The sequence below is a fragment of the Malaclemys terrapin genome, chromosome 1 (genome assembly GCF_027887155.1).
Source record: "Malaclemys terrapin pileata isolate rMalTer1 chromosome 1, rMalTer1.hap1, whole genome shotgun sequence".
Classification (NCBI taxonomy): Eukaryota; Metazoa; Chordata; order Testudines; family Emydidae; genus Malaclemys; species Malaclemys terrapin.
Genome location: NC_071505.1, coordinates 237,229,188 through 237,249,423, shown reverse-complemented (window position 1 = coordinate 237,249,423; position 20,236 = coordinate 237,229,188). Strand labels below are relative to the sequence as shown.

General features: G+C 44.6%; 1 protein-coding gene across 7 annotated transcripts in view; it reads right to left on the bottom strand.

Annotated features, from left to right (window-relative positions):
- IL1RL1 (interleukin 1 receptor like 1) overlaps positions 1-12,322 on the bottom strand; it is a 33,955-nt gene extending 21,633 nt beyond the window's left edge. For 5 of the 7 annotated variants that reach the window (XM_054010151.1, XM_054010156.1, XM_054010148.1 and 2 more), the window contains exons 1-5: positions 12,230-12,322; positions 5,581-5,651; positions 3,082-3,280; positions 2,596-2,770; positions 2,338-2,506 (exon numbers count right to left, since the gene is read on the bottom strand). In XM_054010151.1, the coding sequence (XP_053866126.1) occupies positions 2,338-2,506; positions 2,596-2,770; positions 3,082-3,280; positions 5,581-5,644 (607 nt within the window). In that variant the 5' untranslated portion in view covers positions 5,645-5,651; positions 12,230-12,322. Of the gene's footprint in view, positions 1-2,337; positions 2,507-2,595; positions 2,771-3,081; positions 3,281-5,580; positions 5,652-11,091; positions 11,190-12,229 lie in introns of all 7 variants that reach the window. The other 2 variants (XM_054010163.1, XM_054010172.1) reach the window with 2 other exon arrangements.
- Between the last annotated feature and the right edge of the window lie 7,914 nt (positions 12,323-20,236).

Here is a 20,236-nt window from a genome sequence, read left to right as displayed (position 1 = left end):
CAAACAAAGATAAACACTCTAGTAAAAGGTACATTTACAAGTTGAGAAAACAAAGGAAAACTAACACGCCTTGCCTGGCTATTTACTTACAAGTTTGAAATAGGAGAGACTTGTTTAGAAAGATGTGGAGAACCTGGATTGATGTCTGGTCCCTCTCAGTCCCGAGAGCTAACGCCGCACAAACAAAGACCACAAACAAAAGCCTTCCCCCCCCCCCCCCAAGATTTGAAAGTATCTTGTCCCCTTATTGGTCCTTTAGGTCAGATGCCAGCCAGGTTACCTGAGCTTCTTAACCCTTTACAGGGAAAAGGATTTTGGAGTCTCTGGCCAGGAGGGATTTTATAGTACTGTACACAGGACAGCTGTTACCCTTCCCTTTATAGTTATGACAACAATATATTACCTTATCTACCTCGACTCTCTAAATCAGGGGTCGGCAATGTTGGCACGTGGCTCGCCAGGGTAGGCACCCTGGCCGGCCGGGCCAGTTTTATTTACCTGCTGACGCGGCAGGTTTGGCCAAACGCGGCCCCCACTGGCCGCGGTTCGCCATTCCGGGCCAATGGGGGCGGCGAGAAGCCCTGTCCAGCACATCGCTCGCCCGCGCCGCTTCTCGCCGCCCTCATTGGCCCGGAACGGTGAACGGCGGCCAGTGGGGGCTGCGATCGGCCGAACCTGCCACGTCAGCAGGTAAATAAAACTGGCCTGGCCTGCCAGGGTGCTTACCCTGGTGAGCCGCGTGCCAACGTTGCCGACCCCTGCTCTAAATGATTGTGTGTCATAATCAGAAAATACAAAGAACTGAGGTGCACCGGTGCCAGAAACCCCTGCAGTGGCAGGGAATTAGTTAAGTGAGATATGCCCAAATGATCATAGCAAGTGAACCAGGCCTGGTGCTGGAGAAGCAATATGCCAATTTGTGCTGCCACGCTGACCTGGGGGAAAATTCTTGTCAGACCCTATATATGACAATCAACTCCACCAGAGAGGTCCTTTGGGGCCATCTGCTTGTCCCAAGTCAGGATAAAGGAGGAGGGTTGGGCGTGGGGCTAGCAACTCCACCCCGTAAAAAAATCAACCTGCTACAGAAACGCCAACAATATAGATAACAGAGACCTTTAGTCTGGAAAAAGAAGGGTCTTCAAGTCGAAGATGCATGACACTGGGTGGTGAAAGTCGTGAGGAAGCCACTAAGCCAATTACCCTTCTTGCAACCAGGAGGATTACCATTGGTACATGGAACGTGAGGACCATGTACGAGTCAAGAAAGACGGTGCAGGTCGCAGCAGAGATGAGGAAACACCTGGCAACGCGGCCTTCAGGCTGATAGCATAAAAATGGGCTATACCTGGAACCAGCTAGAGCAAATGGCCCAGGATAAAGGACTCTGGAGATCTGTGATTGGCGGCCCATACCCCAACTGGGGTGCCGAGCATGAGTGAGTGAGAGTGATATGACAATCAGTTAGACCTTGAGTATGTGAGCAAGACCCACCAGCCAAGCACCAGAGAGAGGAGAGAATGCTTGGTACCATCTCAGAGCCCTATCCTCCCTCTCCAGTGTCCCATCCTCAGCTGTGGCCATCTCTTATGCTTCAGAGGAAGAAGACACCCCCCACCGTGCCACATTCCAATGAGGATCAAAAACAAAACAAATTCAAAACTTCAAATGTTGTTGCAAAATGGAATTGTTGTCCAGTCAGCTCTGTCCTTGACCATGATCATAATGATGGGCCCCCTTGATAAGACAGCAATCAAAAGTGTACCCCATATTCCACTCCTGTCTCATGAGAGGCCCCCACACTTTCAAAATAATGAAGATTCATGCATCTACTAAACTCAAAATGCATCTACAAAACTCAAAACGTTTCCCTCTGTGCATATTGTCTGAGTTGTCTGTTATATACTCACCAAACAGCAAAGGGGACAGAATGGAACCTTGTGGCACTCCACTGAGGGAACCAAGCAAGCAAGTTCTCACCTCCAGAAATGAGCACAACCAGAATAGCCCCAAGAACAGCAACGTTGTCATCACATCCAACAGCCAGTGTTATCAGAGGCTGCTGCTGGGAGATTTAATGTGGTCAGAAAGCACAATTCAGGGCCAAGGCAGTGTTGGAAGGCAGAGAGATTATTATGAGATGGAGCCCAACCAGGCTCTGAATCTCAACTTTCTCCATCCACAAAAGTCTGTTGTAAGCAGCTGGTCAAAAGCTTCATCATCAAGGAGCAACGAATTAGTGGATAACCTTCTTCTCTCTAATTATACACATAATTCACTTTGTAGCAAGGCAGGTAGTGATCCTTATCTTATTAAGCAGCAATATGAACAGCTTACCTTTAACTCTAAAGATTCTTGTCGCCGATACATTATATATATTTCCACTGTGTATACAGGTAAAATGGCAAGTATAATGTCCTTCATCAGTTTTTTGTGGACGTTTAATAAAAAGATACTTCCCTCCCATTGAATATTTTTCACGTGGTCCTTGGAGAGGTTTGCAGTCCTGAAAAATAAGACACTTTCGTCATTTGGCTGTACGTAACTTAGAATAATAATCTGATTTTCATTGATGTGGTTAGTGTTTTTATTTACCTTATACCACTTGACAATAGTAGCCTTCTCATAATTGTCAATCGTAGGGCAAACAATTCTTCCAGAAGTTAACGTTCCGGTGTCATTTGGATAACGTATCTGACTTGGGAAACAAATACCTTGTTTGTGTAGATACACCATCACACTCACAGTGGACTGTTTTGTATAATTAGAACTTTAAAAAATAAAAATAAAAACAGATCAGACACAGAGGGCTGTGGAATATTTCTAAGGATTAGCTAGAAATAACCTACAATTTCTACGGAATGTTATTTTTGCTTTATACATATGCACATGATACTATATTTCTCTTGCAGTTAAATGTTGGGGAAATGACCACATAAAAATAGCAATTGGTGTATATAAAAGATTCAGGGATTCAGATGGATACCATGAAAGTAAGTGAGATTATACAGATTGGGATTATAACTATCCATCTATGCTTATTATAGCCTTAAAACTTGCATTTTTCAATGTTCTGCTTACTAGTGTGTAACACAAGTGTAGTTTCCCGAGTCCTCTTTTGATGTTGGCAGAAACCAAAGAAATCGCCCAGAGGAATGTATCCGTCCACCCTCTTCTGCAGGAATGAGCTGGTTAGTTTGTGTGTGATACCATTTGACAGTCCTATTTTGACAGTCTTGGGGACACTTTACAACCAAAGCCTCGTCTTCCATTGCATGAACTGGAAAAGAAGAAAATAAAAGGTTCCCAATGCTGGCTGGAGAAAAACTACATGGCAAAACTGTGGGTAAAATCCTGGCCCCATTAAAGTCAATAGGAGTTTAGACATTGACTTCAAAGGGGCCAGAATTTCACCCTGTGAGTATCTGACATTTTACATATTTAATAGGAAAATGCAATAAAATTTCAGAAGGAGCAGTGCTGTATGATCATTAATGCATTATATCTTGGGACACTCATCACGGGACAGTATGATGAGGTATAATTTAAACCATGTCTACACACAAAACTGTACCTGTTTAACTAAAGGTGGAATTTTAAACCAAGTTAGGTAAACTGGTGCAACTTGGGGACGGGGGCGCTCCAATATCAGTTGATACCTGGCTTTTGTCAGTTGTACCAAGTGGAAACTAAACTGTTATAAACCAGGTTTAAGGTGATATAAGAGTAACCACACTCATAGACTCAAACTTCAAGGTCAGAAGGGACCATTATGATCATCTAGTCTGACCTCCTGCACAACGCAGGCCACAGAATCTCACCCACCCACTCCTGTAACAAACCCCTAACCTATGCCTGAGTTATTGAAGTCCTCAAATCATGGTTTAAAGACCTCAAGGTGCAGAGAATCCTCCACCAAGTGACCCGTGCCCCATGCTGCAGAGGAAGGCGAAAAACCTCCAGGGCCTCTGCCTATCTGCCCTGGAGGAAAATTCCTTCCTGACCCCAAATATGGCAATCAGCTAAACCCTGAACATGTGGTCAAGACTCACCAGCCAGCACCCAGGAAAGAATTCTCTGTAGTAACTCAGATCCCACCCCATTTACACAGGGTGTTGCATCAGTTTAACTAAATCAGTATTAAGTTGAATTAATGAAACTTTCAGGTGTGGACTAGCTTTTAGTACATAAGTGCAAATCCAAAGTGACATACTCTTCTCATTAACACATGAGCATACAGCATTGCCGTTGCTACAAATGCTTCACTTCAAGTTCAGATTGCATTTGTGAGTGCAACATGTTTCCTGTGAGCTAGAAAAAGGAATTTAGGCTGGATTTGGTATGAAACTAAATTACCAGAGCACATTATAGTGGACAATAGGATTGCTTTATGGTTTTAGTTAATTGATTAGCAGCTCCATGAAGTAACAAACACACAAGGAAACTGATTCTTACTCTCATATTTAAATTATGGAACACTAGCAACAGCAGACTTTCTGGAGTCAGCACAGGGGTTAATTTAGCACCATTCAATTTTTAATTCCTTCTAAATTTTTCTTATTATGAATGATGTAATAAGTTATTTATAGAACTATGTGAGACAGAGAGAAGTCCAGAATTATATCAGAATCAAATAGTCAAAAATATGGTCAGGAATGGTTCACCCGAAAATTCAGTGAAATTGAAAATTTTGGTGGCAATATATTGGTTTCAGGTTAAAATCCCTGCTCTGCCTGATTCAGAGCAGGAACTTAACCTGGGTTTCCCACATCCCAGGTGAGTGCCCTAACCACCAAGTTCTAGATTCACACTCTCACTCTTTGGCCCAAGGAATATTTAATTATTTACACAAACTGGAACATCTCTAAGAGGAGCTCTGTTTTTCACAAATAATTTTTGAGACGGCTCAGTTTTGTTCCAATGTGGAATGAAGCCACTTGTGAAACTTCAGCATTTTTCACAAAATGGAATTCCAGTTCAGCAAAGCACTTAAGCATATGCTTGACTTCAGTGAAACTTAACCACGTGCTTAGGTGATTTTGTTGAACTGGGGTCCAGAATACCAGTTATCCATTCATAAAGCACCTTTATCTTCCACCTGCATAGCTACCACAAGCAGATGAAGGAAGCTTAGGCCTGGGACTTTACAGCGTTGCATCTTTCTCGCTCAGGGCTGTGAAAAAAAAAACACTCTGAGCACTGCAAGTTTCAGCGCTGTAAAGTGGCCGTGTAGACAGTGCCCCAGCACTGGGAGCCACGCTCCCAGCACTGGTAGCTACTCTCCTCATGAGGGTGGGTATTTTATAGCTCTGGGAGAGCTCCCTCTGAGCACTGGTGCCACAACTACACAGCCACGTTAAAGCGCTGCTAGTGAAGACATACCCTTAGTTTAATATCTCAGAGACGGGCAGTGGTTGATGTATTTCAATAACCTTAGGCAATACTATCTGGGACTAATTATAAACTGTGTTTGGTGGCTTAAGCTAAAGCAGCTAGTTTTAAGTAAAGTGTCCATTACTTGGTGACATTCAAGCTATTTCTGTAGAACAGACAGTCACATATTTGTAGCATGAGACTTACATGATTCTGATGTCACGGAAACTGAGAGGAAAGTAGATAGCAGGATCAACTGCAAAAGGTCCATCACGATTCTAAATCAAGAAATAAAAAGAAAGAGTGGGATTTTGCAGAGTGCTCTCTTCCTGCATCCACCGTACTATCGCTGGAGTACAGATAAAGATACACATCAATTAAGAGATAACAGTACAGGGGGATGATAAACTGAGTCATACAGGCTGCTGACTGTATAGTATGCTAGTTCTGCAGCTTGATTTATAGCATTTGCCTCATAAGCTAATATGAGAGTTAGATTATGTTGGCACTGCCATTACAGTGTGAGTTGCTCACAGCAGCGTTCCTAGCCTCTGTTTGCCAGAAGCTGGGAGTGAACGACAGGGAATGGATCACTTGATGATTACCTGTTCTGTTCATTCCCTCTGAAGCACCTGGCATTGGCCACTGTCAGAAGACAGGATACTGGGATAGATGGACCTTTGGTCTGACCCAGTATGGCCGTTCTTATGTTTATGAAAAAATTATTCTTTTTTGTGATATTTCCCAAGATTGGTCTCTGCTAAAAGGTGAATTTGTTCCAAAATGTTGAGCAAAAGCTGTTTAACAGTTCTTGGCTTATCCAAGCATGAAAAATATCTCTGTATTCTAATGAAGGCCAAGATTGCACCCAACCCCATGCGCTGATGCATAACAGCGAGTAAGGCACAAGGACCCTCCAATTCTTGTGCTCCTCATGCAGGGTGGTGTCAGCCTGAGCCCTTGCAATCACCTAAGCACAAGAACTGTGCAGGATTAGTGCCATTAATGGCATTAAGGAATCCAAAGAGGAGGTGAAGACATGGCCCAAACAGATGTGCAAGGAAGAGAGTGCAAACTGTACCCTCTTAATGGGTGTAGCAGCAGACATACTCCCATTACATACAGTACCAGAAAGTTCCAGAGACTTCACAATGCCTGCTAGAATTCAAAATGAGCAGCATGTCTCAGCACTTCCCCAACAAAATACTTTATTGGGGGGAAATGGTGTAATTGGTATACATTTGTGGAGATTTGCAAATATAGCCTTATCCTAGCTCAATACAGACAAGGAGGGCATGGATCAGCATTTATGTCGCACTCCCCGTCAGTGCCTGGCTCGGTGCCTGGAAGCTGATGAGCCAACCAGTGGACCAAATTCGGTGATGAATCAGTATGCCACCAGAGGCAACATGCTACCAGAGGCACATTATGCATATGCTAGGAAGAAGAATCCAGACAACAGCTCAGAAGAGAGAATAAGTACAATCCAACTAAACTAAGCAGCCATAACAGCTTACCGTACCATTAGAGCTGGTCAAAATTCAGCATTTCTGTTTTGTAAGAAAATTTGACATTTCAAAACATTTTTGAAATTTCCTACGAAACGAATATGCCAAAAAAAAAAAAAACCAACTCTGTTTGGGAAAATTTAAAAACTTCATTTCAAAATAAAATTTTGTCTGTCTGTTGCTGTTCTCCGGAGAGAGGCGGACAGGACAGAGCGATGCTGTAAGAGCTTGGGCCAGGTATGAAAAAATCATCAGTATCATACCTAGAAACTACTCATTTAAAAACCCCAGATAAGTAAGTAGATTAGGAAATGTCTCTGGCTAGTGGATGCCTCTGTGCTAACCCCAGGTACTTTTTGTTTTGCTCATAACCTTTAAGCTAGACCTCAAGAAAACTATTCTTGGTGCTTAATCCTCGTAGATCCTTTTTTAAAACCTAGCAATAGCCTGAGTTCCCAGATGTATTTTCTTTCTTTTTTTATTAATAAAATTTACCTTTTTTAAGAACAGAATTGGATTTTTGTGTCTTAAGAGGTTTGTGCACATGTTGTTTAATTAGCTGGTGGCAACAGCTGATTTTTTTTTTCCTTTCTCAGCTCTTCCCTGGAGGGGGGGGGGTGAAAGGGCTTGAGGGCACCCCACAGGAAGGAATTCCCAGGTGAGCCTTCCTGGTCTCTGAAAGGGGTTCTGCACTTAGGTGGTGGCAGCATCTACCCATCCAAGTTCAGAGAAAAGCTGTAACCTTGGGAGTTTAATACAAGCCTGGAGTGGCAAGTATTAATTTTTAGAGTCCTTGCGAGCCCCCCACCTTCTGCACTTGCAGTGCCAGAGTGAGGAATCAGCCTTGACTGCGTCAAATATCTTCAAACTCAGCTACTGCATTATTTTCTTCATCTAGTGCTATGCTCATGCCAAGCCTGAAGTGTAAATCAAAGTTGGTTTTGATTTTTCAGAGCACATCGAAAAGCACCATTTTTATATTTAGCTATCTTGCTAGATTTCTTTCCCCCTTGTTCCAAATTTAGTAAGCTCAATAGCAGCCAGGGGATTTTTCTCAGACTTTTTAAATGTGATAATGAAAATCAATTCTGAAATGAGAGCAAATATTAGAGTTTCCATTTATACGATACTTTTTAGGGAGATTCAGAAGTGACAGAAAATATAAGATTTTAGAACTAAAGCATCATCTCAGTCTTAACTTTACAGCGTCACTGCCATCACGCTGTAATAAAAACAAATAATTTGTGGGGAATTTTTAGAGACCATTTAAATTAGTGGTTTTCAACTTTTTTCATTTGTGGACCCCTAAAACACTTCAAATAGAGGTGTGGACCCCTTTGGAAATTTTAGACATAGTCTGTGGACCCCCAGTAGTCAGCGGACCACAGGTTGAAAACCACTGATTTAGATCATTAGCTGAACATTTTCAGCCAATTTTAATTAGATTCAAAAGAGGAAAGCAATCTCTTCTCAGGCAATTTTAGGCAAATTTCATAGATTTTTCAAAATCTGCTTTTTCTACACAGTAAATATCAAAACACTTCTCTTTGTTCCTCATATTTTGTTTGTTTGTTTGTTTGAAATCTTGTTTTTAAAGGTCTCAGGTTGACAGCTAGATAATTCGGGGGACTGGTAAGGGAATGTAGAGCTTTCCACCTCCAGCTTACCTCAAGTCTGAATCCATCCAACTGGGGGCCCTGATCCTGAAAACACTTATGCATGTAAGTAGTGCCATTGACTTCATTCCACAACTGAGGTCCAGTTTGGTAATAATTTAAAACTGTTGCCATTTGTGGGTTCTTCCTAAATAGGGAAACATAGCCCCATATTCTCCAGGGAAAGAAGAGATACAAATATTATACCCATTAGTCATTATAGCCCAGATTTTTAAAGCTATTTAGGCATTGCTGCACTCATTGTTGCAATGCCTAACTGATTTAGGGACCTAAATTTCACTTTCAAAGGGGTATGTCAGACTACTGAGTGCCTAAATCCCTTTTTCAAATGAGTTAGGTTTTGTGACATTGAGCACAGTAGCACCTAAATCGTTTTTAAAATTTGGACCTATTTGTTCATCATTTGAGACTAAGAGTCAGATAGGTGAAAAAACACCCTCTGATCTAGTAATGAAATGGAAGGCTATTGAGAATATTGGAAATGACATAGGCATGAAGCAGTTCAGAACAACTTTCCTTCTCCTCCAAATCCGGAAATGTTTTCTTCCAAGTGAGTTTTTGTGAAACTGCTGGTGCTGTGTCCATAACACGTTTATCCCAATGAAAATGACAATTGTTTTACTACTTATTTCAAAGACATTTTGTTAAGCAAGTGTAAACCTAAACAAGATGACAAAAAATAAAGGTAGCAATCTGCTTTCTAAGAACTGTACATATTACCTAGAGTAAGAAATTGTCCAAACTCAAACTCTCTTTCCAATTTCGGGGGGGGGGGGGGGGGGGGGCAGAGACACACACACACAAGAGGGTGATGTGCATGTGCGCGAGCGACAAGAGGGTGATATGGCAGCGGGTAGAGGGTAGGGTTTGAAGATTAATGGAAAATCATGAGCACTCACAACTCTCTTAATTTTTGAGAAGTAGCATTGGCCATTTACTAAAAGATCTAAGCTTTCATCTTTAGAGAATGAAGTTTATATCCCTTAACATACATTCTTCCTTATATAAATTAAGGAAGATTTGCCTTGCAAAAATACTGCATCATACTGTAACAGAAAAACCTGGTCTACACTTCAAAGTTTTGCTTCCATAACTATGTTGGGTAGGAGTGTGGAAAAAAACCACTCACCCCAGCCAATATAGCTATACCAGCAAAACTCCCGGTGGAGATGCAGTTCTACTGATAGAATAGTGCTTTGTAGGCATAGCTAATGTCATTTGGGCAGGTGGTAAAGCTTTGACAGCAAAAGATCTTCTTTTGTCAGCATATACTGCATCTACACTAGGGTGTTTTGCTGACATTACTGTACTGGCAAAGACTCTGTAATGCAGACAAGTCCATAGGCGTGATGCACTTCCTTGTTCACATTAAGAGTTTAACTTCAAAGCCTACTTCACACTACTTGAATACCAGCATTTTCCAAATAAAAGATAACCAAGCTAGAGTCAACAGGACTGAGAGGGGAGAGAATGCACAACTAGCATTGCCCTAATTTGTGCACTGGCCAGGACTTGGAACTGGCAAACCACCTATGTCAGGGGTCCCATGGAACCAGATGTGAAAACTAGATTGCAAAGGAGGCTCCTTGTTCCAAGGGTATTTCCTGGAGGGGCTTTTAGGTTTGTGATCAATTTGCACCAGCAGAGTGGGTGCAAAAATAGTCGCATTGCAAGGGCAAATTCTCCCCAAATAATTTTTGCCACTGTGCTTTTCACTGTGCCGTATCACTGCATTCTTAAAACTCATTGTATGTGCCTTGGCATCAGTTTTCAGTGGGCTCCTGATTCACATACAGCACACGTTGAGTTATAATTAGAGAAGTATGTTTTTCAAACACACTTTTTTCAGAAATTAAAAACAAAAACTTGATTCTGCTTCCATTTTCCATTGAAGTCAATGGCAAATCTACAAATGACCTCAATAAAAGCTGGATCAGATTAGCACTGTCTAGACACACCGATGGACCTGGCAATATGGACTCGGTTCTCCAATACCTTATACCTTGTGCTATCATTTACGCTCATGCAAAGTGTAAGAACAAAGCAGATGTAAAATGCTACCATTTTCATTTAGCAGCATGTTACATCCACTGGGCACAAGTGTTTGCACAAGGTGTAAGGTGCAAAGAATCAGGCCCATGGTTCCAGAACGGCAAGAATGGGCAAATGACTCCTATATCTTGGCTGAGGGACAGAGGCAGCCTGACTTTGGACGCTCAAACATTTGTGGAATCTCTTAAAATAGTGTGATGTAGGATTCAGGCTATGTGGCAGTATTGTATATTTACAGGGGAATATGATTTTCACCACACACACTTTTGCAGATATATTTGGAACGTACAATATGTTTAAAGTAAAAACTACCTAACAGTTCCCTGGAACACCACTTGCGCAATAGATTTATTTCCATAATATCCTTCCAAAAACATCACTTTTCTAGATAAAATAGCTTTTCCTGTAATTCTTTAACAGCTTTGCTGCAACTTTCCTTTGACCCTGATAATAAGTTCCATGGTCTGAGGGAAGAGATATACCTTTGTGGGCTCAGTTCTCCAAACCTTTACCATGTGAAGGAGACTTTGTATATCCAATGTCTGAACATACAGGAGTGCCTCCAATGTAGCATAGTTCTCTGAAAAGACATGTTAAGTGTCAGACCCTGTAAGATGCCAAGTGGCCTCAGCTGCCTTTGATTTCAAAGACAGTGAGAGTGCTCAGGATCTAGTTGTTGTGTTACTTTGGTAGACAACTACTCTTTTATAGTTTTGCCTCCCCAAATACAGCTGTGTTAACAAACACAATTGTCAGCTGTTTTCCAGACTTGCATATTGGCAATACATACGGATATTACTTATAATATTGTTTACAAATATGACTAAACATAAAATGCATACACTTCATACTAGCAAAAACTGACAATTAATATTATAGGAATTTACTCATTCACAATGTTTTGACTCTTTGAATAAAATACCAGATGATACCCATAATGTGAAGAAATCTTAGAAGCCTTCATAATGAGCACCCATTCATCTTTCCGATGTTATTTTCACAACTTTATCAATACACAAAGCTTTCACTCTGACAGAAAATGATGCTTTAAAAAAATGAGCATAGCATTGGATTTAGAGCTAGGAATAGCTCTCAAGGGAATCAGTACCTTCCACGTTAGTCAAAACTGTAACCGTATAGTTCAGCAAGCCCAACATTAAAATATAACAGTGTTGGCACAAATGCCGTACATATTGTAGTAATGCAGTGTTTTGAAACAGGCAGGTACATCAATGTGGAAAATGCAGTGCTGCAAAAACCAGTTGCACACAAGAAGCATCTATCATATCTTTGAATTGTAAATAAATATTCAGCTTAGGAAACTGAGAGACAAATGTTAGTTTCAAACTGTACCTCATTTCAAGGGAGGTCATTCATTTGAATTCCAAAGTTACCTGTACTCCACACAAACTTGGAGTCCCTCCCTTTTCTTTCACTCAACATTGTTTACATCAGAAATAAAGAATCATGTAAATGAGATTATACAATTATTCATGCCAAAGGAATGGATCCCACAGAATGTTCAGTTTCCTACATGAATTCTTTTTTGTGTGATCTTTATTTTGGTTCTCCATCACACACTGAATTACATTTAAATTATAATATAGAAATTGAACCTACCAATTGGACAATTCAGAATGGAGAGAATCAGCTGGGTCTGTGTGTCTTGTCCTCTGCATTGATTCCTCTATTACAGCACATGCCAGAGATTAGTAGAACCTTTATAAACTTGCTTCTGCAATTCATGCCTGTAGGAACAAGATATGTAACCTCATTTCAAGGCACCTCCCACTGCATAGGGCTTATCAGGTAATAGACACAGAAATTGCTTTGGTAACCAGTGCCTATCAGATGTGGTCGCTACTAACTAGAAATAAATATACTTCTTAAACAACACTGCATTGGTTATTAATGTGCAACTATGTGCAACACTTAAATCAACTTTTTAAAGCCTTTGGATTACAATGTAATAAGCCTGCTGGCTAATTCTAGTGCACCCTTTCCCACAAACATCTGGCAGAAAAGGACAGAGCTGCACTTGGACAATAAAAAGAATTGTATGATTCACTTTGATTAACAACCAAAAAGAAGTGACATACAAAGAACACTGGGGACCAAAAATGTGAACTGAAAGAGGGTGGAGGGAGCGCAGAAGAGGAACTTGAGAATGGCTGGCCAGGCAGCAAGGCCAAAGAAATGACCAGAGAAAGAGCTGGAGTAGCGGGAGCAGCTTTTTTAGTGAGGGAAGCAGCCAGGAGGTAGCCTACAGCAAAGATGAGAAAGGAGAGCAGCTGTGCAGCCATATGGTTGGGCTAGAAGATGCCGAAGGGAGCCCCTGAGCAGCAGTTTCTGCTGCAGGAAAGAGCAGTCTAGAAGGTAGCCAGAGGAGCTGGACCAACAATAACTGAGAGAGAGCAGGGAACAAGGTTTGTGGGAGCAGCTGGAGAATGGAAGTGGGATGGTGTTATACTATGTTACCCACAAGAGCAGGAACTGCCAAGGAGAAGATGCAGGCCACCAAAGCAGTGAAACAGCAATGAGACAATGCTGAGAGCCTCTGCATGAGTGTTGAGCAGCTTCCAAAGTACCAGAACCACACCCAGGGCTGTCAGACCAAGGCCCCAGGACTATCTCCCTCTCAGAGAGGGGCAAAGTTGAAGGCGCATCTTGGGTACGAGATCTTACAAACCCTGAGGGAAAAGATACTTTCCTATTGGACTGCCCTCTAAAGAACTTATTCAGGAATTATGCTGTACTTTCTTTCTCACTACCAAACAAACAATCCAACAACACAGGACATGTATACACCAGAAAGTTATGACATTGCAACCACTGCGGAAGTAACACACCATATGTACACTGCCATTATTACACCTGTTACCACCACTGTTACCACCATTGTTGCTCTGGCTCTGAACAAGGTTAACCATCACATCGTCCACCCTGGCTCTCTGCGTCATTGCACTGCCACTACAGACAGTAAGTGCTGGGGTAACAGCTACAACTGAACAATTAATCCTTCTAATCCAATCCCACAACGCTTCAGCCCAACCCTTCAGTGATGGCTTTAAAAGCTCAGATCACTGTCTCTGTCACTTGTCAAGCCACTCACTGACTGACTACAGGCAGCCCCAAGAGCAGCCAAAACAGTAGTCTGCTGGACTCATCTCCACCTGCCTCCCTCCCATCATGAAACCATTCCATGCAGGCCCAAGCACAGCCAACATAGGACTTGGTTGGTCCCTGCTCTGCCAGGCAGCCTCTGAACTAATTCCATAAAGGCCTGAGAGCATTCTAGGTGGTATATAGCTGGGTTCAGCTCTACCCAGTCTCTTCTTTATACAGCCTGACTCCATAAGCAGCAAGACAATCCAAAATACAGTTTTATTAAAACTGTGCAGAAACATGGAAAAAAGTCTCATAGAGCTTTATGCTGATGTTAGATCTGTCAGCTGCCTTCAGTACCATTGATTATGAAGTATTATTGTGTCACTTAAGCACTGTGACAAGAGTGAATTGGCCTGCATATGGGTGGTTTCATTCCTTTCTTTCTGAACACACTCAAAGGATAGCCTTGGACAGTTGTTCATTAGCCCAGAAGGCAGCCACATGTGGAGCTCCATAAGCTTCCATCTTGTTTGCTTTTCTGATCAATGTGTGTACATGAGAGAAGCCACTGAGAGAGTTAGTGAGGAAGTGTGACTGTGATGCTTTCTGTGTTCCGATCACCTTCATCTCTGTATCTCTATTTCATCCCATCCAGTCACTGTTGTTGAATGCTTTACCCAGGGTCTGAGACTCTTGGGAACTAGTGAGTTGAGGCTCAATGCAGATAAAACCTAGGTGATGCTAGTAGGTTGGAGGCAGGTATGTTGTGATAATTGGGCCTACAAATTGGTCCTACATAAAACATACATGAACGTTCATAAGATGTCACAAGAACCTATAAAAACAAATGTTGATGGGAAAAGGTATGAAAGGGAGACAGAAAGACTGAATTAGTCCAACCAAAAAGGCGTACTGAAGTAACTCAAGGACTGTGTAGAGCTCATGCTTGGTAAACAAGAAAAGTGTGGAACCAGAAATCAATGACCCAAAATTGGTGAGTGAGAAAGTTAGCCTAATTGGTGGGCAAAATAAAGACAGGATGGGCTATTCCTTTGGGGAAGAACATTGGCTACTAGAACAAGCTTCACCATCATGGCAGATGACTCCACCACCTCTACTGGCTGAATCCCGAACACCGTGTGGAATAGACTGTCCCACTACCCCTCCCATGTGTCCTTTTCTTGACCCACCTTGTTTCTTCTCTTTCCTGTCTCTCTTCTTTTTCCCTTCTATCTAATAAGAGTCTGGCTTAGCTGGCCAAGAATACATATTTTTCAACACTGCTGCAAGCCAGTGACCAGAAACAGGCAACTAAAAGCAAAGCCCTGAACAGCCTGATGCTGGTACAAATGTACCAGATCTCACAGTGGCTGATAAGACCATGTGCTATGCCCGTGTTTCTCCAGCAGTGAGACTGCAACTCAGGGCAGGTCTACACTACAGCCAGGATCAACGCTCTGAGATTGATCCACCGGTGGTCGATTTAGCAGGTCTAGTGAAGACCCGCCAAATTGACAGCAGATTGCTCTCCAGTCGATCACTGTACTCAACCCACGACAAGAAGAGTAAGGTAAGTTGATGGGAGAGTTTCTCCCGTCGACCTCCCGTGGTGTAGACCCCACGGTAACTCGACCTAAGGTACATTGAATTCAGCTACATTATTCATGTACCTGGAGTTGCGTAGCTTACCACGGTAGCGTAGACATAGCCTCAGAGTCAACACCAGAGACAAAAGCTACATTTCTGTGTTTGCTGTTCATTTCTCTCCCCCTTTGTTTGTGTCTGTCTCGTTTTGTCTTCTAGGAAACAGGATCAGACTTTAACAGTACCAGTGACTGCTCCAGCCAATCTTTACTCACTTATCTTTACCATGCTATCTTCGAGATGGTCAAATGGGGCGTGTCCTTCTATAACACCCCCCAAAAGGGAAAGGGAATGAGGGATGTTGTTAAAATGAAAGCCTTATTTAATACTTTACATTTAAAATGTTGTAACTGTTTTTCCTTCTTTTCTGTATCTTTAATAGAAGATTTAAAAGGACGTTTAATGGTGTGTTTGCCATGGCATTAAGCAGTCTGCAGTCTGTGTATGCCAAACCCCAAAACTTGTATAAAACTGTTTAATGTTGAACAGTGACTAGGTTACATTAATACCTTTGGCCCATATAGTCCATCTTACAGCATGTGTGCCTCCCTTTTTCCTACAAGAGTCCACAGCTGGGGAATATTGTTGGATCGCCAGCTGCTAGTAAATGTTCCTACCCCAGCAATGACCAGGAACATTTCTGTCCATCTCCCTCTGGCTAAGAGAGTACAGCCATTTCTTTCTACTCTCATCCATGCTTTGTCACCGCAAAGCTAGGCTACTGCAATGCACTCTGCATGGGCCTACACCAGTTGTGATGAATTTGCTAAGCAGGTAACTACTATTCCCTCGTCAATGCCTTCTCTGCTGATCTATGACCCTCCAGAGCAGACGTATAGGCACATCCCCCCACCTGGAGCCAATAGGGCATGGTGCAGAAATGATTGCAAAAACCCTGACCCTGGAAGTGACCTTGCTGTGGGAGAAGGCAAGGGCTGCATGGTGAGCTGGCAGCAGAGCAGAGAAGCTGACTGCATGGGAAGCTGCTTTGAGGAGCTACATGGCAAGCAGGAGGCCAAGCAGGGGCACAGACTGCAGCAGGAGACAGCCACAAGTGTAGCATGGCTGCGATGGCTGACACTCACAGACAAATTCAGAACTGTGCAGAACTTGTTGGAAGCAACAGGGACTGGGCAGGGGTCCTGCAGTCACAAGTCAGAGCAAACAGTGAGCAGCTAGCTCAGGCTCCTAAAGGCCTAGAGCCTGAAGAAGGCTATTGCAAACTGCCCTACACACTGGGAATTAGTCTGAGAAGTGATCAGCGTGCTCTGACCAGGTGTTAGGCCCAAGAGAAGGGACTACTGTCTGGGGACTATTGCGAAGCACAACTGTACACAGACAGAGACTAGAGGTCTTTTAGACTAGCTTCCATTGGCTATCACTGTCGCTGACATGTTACTAGGGACTTTACAAGTGCTGATGCACCTCAGCACTGGGCAGATGTATCCGTTACATCAATGATCAGAAACTGAAGCTCATGGCTTGCTTATCAAGCAGGTCATCTTGCTGGGAGAACGTGACATCTGTGCTTCATTATCTGCACTGCCTGTTGATTTCTCGGTAGTTTAGGGCATTGGTGGCCTATACAACATTAAATTACTTAGAACCTGTCTTGCCATACTACCACGGTGATTGGGGCCTCAGCGCTGGAACATATTATCCACCTTGAACTGCAGTAGCCTGAACTTGTTGACCTACAAGGCCTAGTTCACGGTCTATTAACTTGGGCCTTATGGAGAGGTATGTGCTAAAGGTTTGCATTTGTGGATGAAGTTGGGTATTGCTTAGGCTTATTTTCCTCATTAGCTAGCTATTTTTTAGTTTGGAGGGAAAATAAACAGTTGGATTGGTTTATTATGGGATTGTATTTTTCATGTATGCCTAGAGACTAGGACTGCTGATTGTTTTTTAGATACAAGTCAAAATAACCTGGGGGAATCGCATACGTCGGAGCTTGTAAGGACTAGGCTCCTTGCACACAGCAGGGCCTCCTTCCTTTCCACCCCCCAACCTCCTTGTGTGCCCCCTCCCAACTCCTCTATTACAGGGACTCCCTGCAACTCCCCCATTTCCTCCCTCCTGCCTGCAGCTCTGTACCTCCCATTCCCCTTTTCTCTCCATGCCAGGGTCTCTTTGTGCCCCCCTCCCACATCCCTTTTCCCTTATACTAGGATTCCCCATGGTCCTCCTCATGTCAGTGTGCACCCCATTCCCACTTCCCTCCATGCTCTCCATTCCCTTCTTCTCCCCATAGCATGGGCTCTATGTGTTCCCCATTCCCTTCTTTCATCCCATTTCCCCCTTCTCCCCATACCAGGGTCCCCAAATCTCTCTCCTTTTGCCAGGGGCTATATGTGTACCCCTTCATCCCCGTTTGCCCTTCCCCCATATTCTCCACACCCCATTTCTCCAAACACACCATTATTGTTTGTCAGGGAGATAAATTATTCAGAGTGTCAACATGTTAAATTCTACTGAGTGGATGAGCAGAGAAGAGATGGGACACTTCTCTGGAAGGTGTTTGAGTAGTAGACTATTGCAGAAGAGCTTGAAGCCATGGCTTGGCTAAACAGATGACAAGGCCTCCATATGTCCCCCATTTTCCCCGCTTTAGGTTTTCCAGTTCCCCCCCAAAGTAATAGAGTTCTGCCCATTGATGCCTAGAACATTCCCTGACATTTTGGAATTGATCAGAGGTGACATTTAAAAGTAATTGCATTACAGACAGACAGAGAAATGCCATCAAGTTGAGTGCACGGCCTCACCAGCTGGGTCAATGCATACACATAGTAAATTAGCTGTCTTATAACAATTGAACAACAATTAGCTTTTATTATTTCTGAACTACTGCACTCTAGAGCTGCAGCGGGCTTACTAGTGACAGACTACAAGGTTAGCTCAGCCAGCTCCCTGACATCTTTTATAGAACAACCAGGGCCGGCTCTAGGCACCAGCCCTCCAAGCATATGCTTGGGGCGGCACTTTCTAAGGGGCAGCACTCTGCCGCCCCCCCCCCCTTTTTTTTTCCGCTTGGGGCAGCAAAAAGCCACTGGCCCTGTCAGCGCGCAAGCTGGGATCCGCGACCCCTACACAGCCCGGCAGCGCCCTGCACAGCCCACTCGGGCGGGGAAATGCCGTGCCGCCCTGGGGAGACTCGGAGCGGCAGCAGGACTCCTCCTCCCCCCTGCATCCCGGGCCCCGCTTCCCTCCCTCCCCAGCTCCTCACACACTCCTGGAGCCCCTCTCACCACCGCAGCCGGGGCTCGGCTCCAGGGCCCGGGCTGCGGTGGCAAGAGGGGCTCCCAGAGTGTGTGAGGAGCGGGAAGGGAAGGAAGCGGGGTCCCCTGGAGCTGAGCCCGGGCTGCGGCAGCAAGGGGCTCCTGGAGTGTGTGAGGAGGTGAGTGGCTGGCTGGGCTTGTCGGTGCTGAGCAGGTAGCACCACAGCCGGAGATCCTCACCTTCCCACCCACCGGAGCTGGGCCAGGGCGCAGTGAGGCTGCAGAGCAGCAGGTCCGGGGGCTCTCCAGATCCTGGGCTGCCAGCACGTCAGGGATGAGGGCGGTGAGTACGAACTGATCCACCTCGGCCTCCAGCAGCGCCGCAAATCCCAGGGAGGGGCCGTGTTCTCGGCGCCGCCCTGCAACCGCACCGCCACCTGGAAGTACTCCCGCGCTGTGCCGCCCAGCAGCTCCACCTGCATGGGGACAGTTGCGGCTGGGCCAGGGCTTGGCTGCCCATGTGCTGGTAGCGGATCCCACATTTGGGGGTGGGGAGCCGAGTGCTGGGGCGGCAGGGGGTGTGAGTGGGTGGGGGAAGAGAGAACCCACTGCTGGGGAGGCAAGGGGTGTGGGGGGGGGGCACTGGTGGGCTGGGGGGGGGAGCCAAAAAATTTTTTGCTTGGGGCAGCAAAAAACCTAGAGCTTGCCCTGAGAACAACCCTGTAGTTACATGTGTAACCCTTCTGCCCATCTGAGTTGGTAGCAACAAGGGCCGGGTTCTGTATCTAGGGGTTCCGTTTCAATAACGCAATGCAAAACCGGTTCGATCCCCCACCCAGTGACCTGGGACAATTACATACCACCCCCTGGGTGCCTCTAAGAGGCAATACTTCCCCTCTTGCAAGCACGGAGTCTGAGTATAGCAGAAAATATAACATGAGGTAAACGACATCAGCATTAAATTGGAAAAACACCACAAACAGGATTTATAACACAAACCATGAGCAAAAGACCTACCCCAGCAAATTGGGCCGTGTCCTTTCCCTTTGGTTCTTGAATCCAGCAACACAAAAATCACCAAGAGTCCCCAAAGTCCAACACCCCAAAAGTTTCTTGAGACCAGCAACCCAAGAATCCCAAAAGTCCAACAACCCAAAAGTCTCTGCCCGTGGTCAGTGCAGCCCCAGAGTTCAAAAGTTTATCTGCAGGGTTTTACCCCCCCTAGCCTGGGTGGAAAGGGGGGGAGAAAAGGGGACACATAGGGTGTTAAGTGGCACCTTACGTGGTCCGAGGCCGACTGCCTGCCTCTCCGTGGGGTTCCGCTGCAGCCTTCACCACGAGCTGCTCCACTCCACCAGCTGCACCGTGAGCCACTCCTGCCACCCCACGAACAGCTCCGCTCTACCAGCCGCTCCGCTCCACTCCACTCTGCTCCTCCAGTCACCCCGCAAACTGCTCAGCTCCGCTCGCCATTCCGTGGGCCGTTCCAACCGTCCCACAAACTGCGCCGCTCCACCATCCGTCCCGCAAACTGCTCCACTCACCATTCTGTGGACTGCAAACTGCTCCGCTCTGCCAGCCGCTTAGCAATATAGCTTCAGGCTCCCCCACTGGTTAACACAGCACTCAGTGATCTCAGCTCTTGGTAACTTTAGCT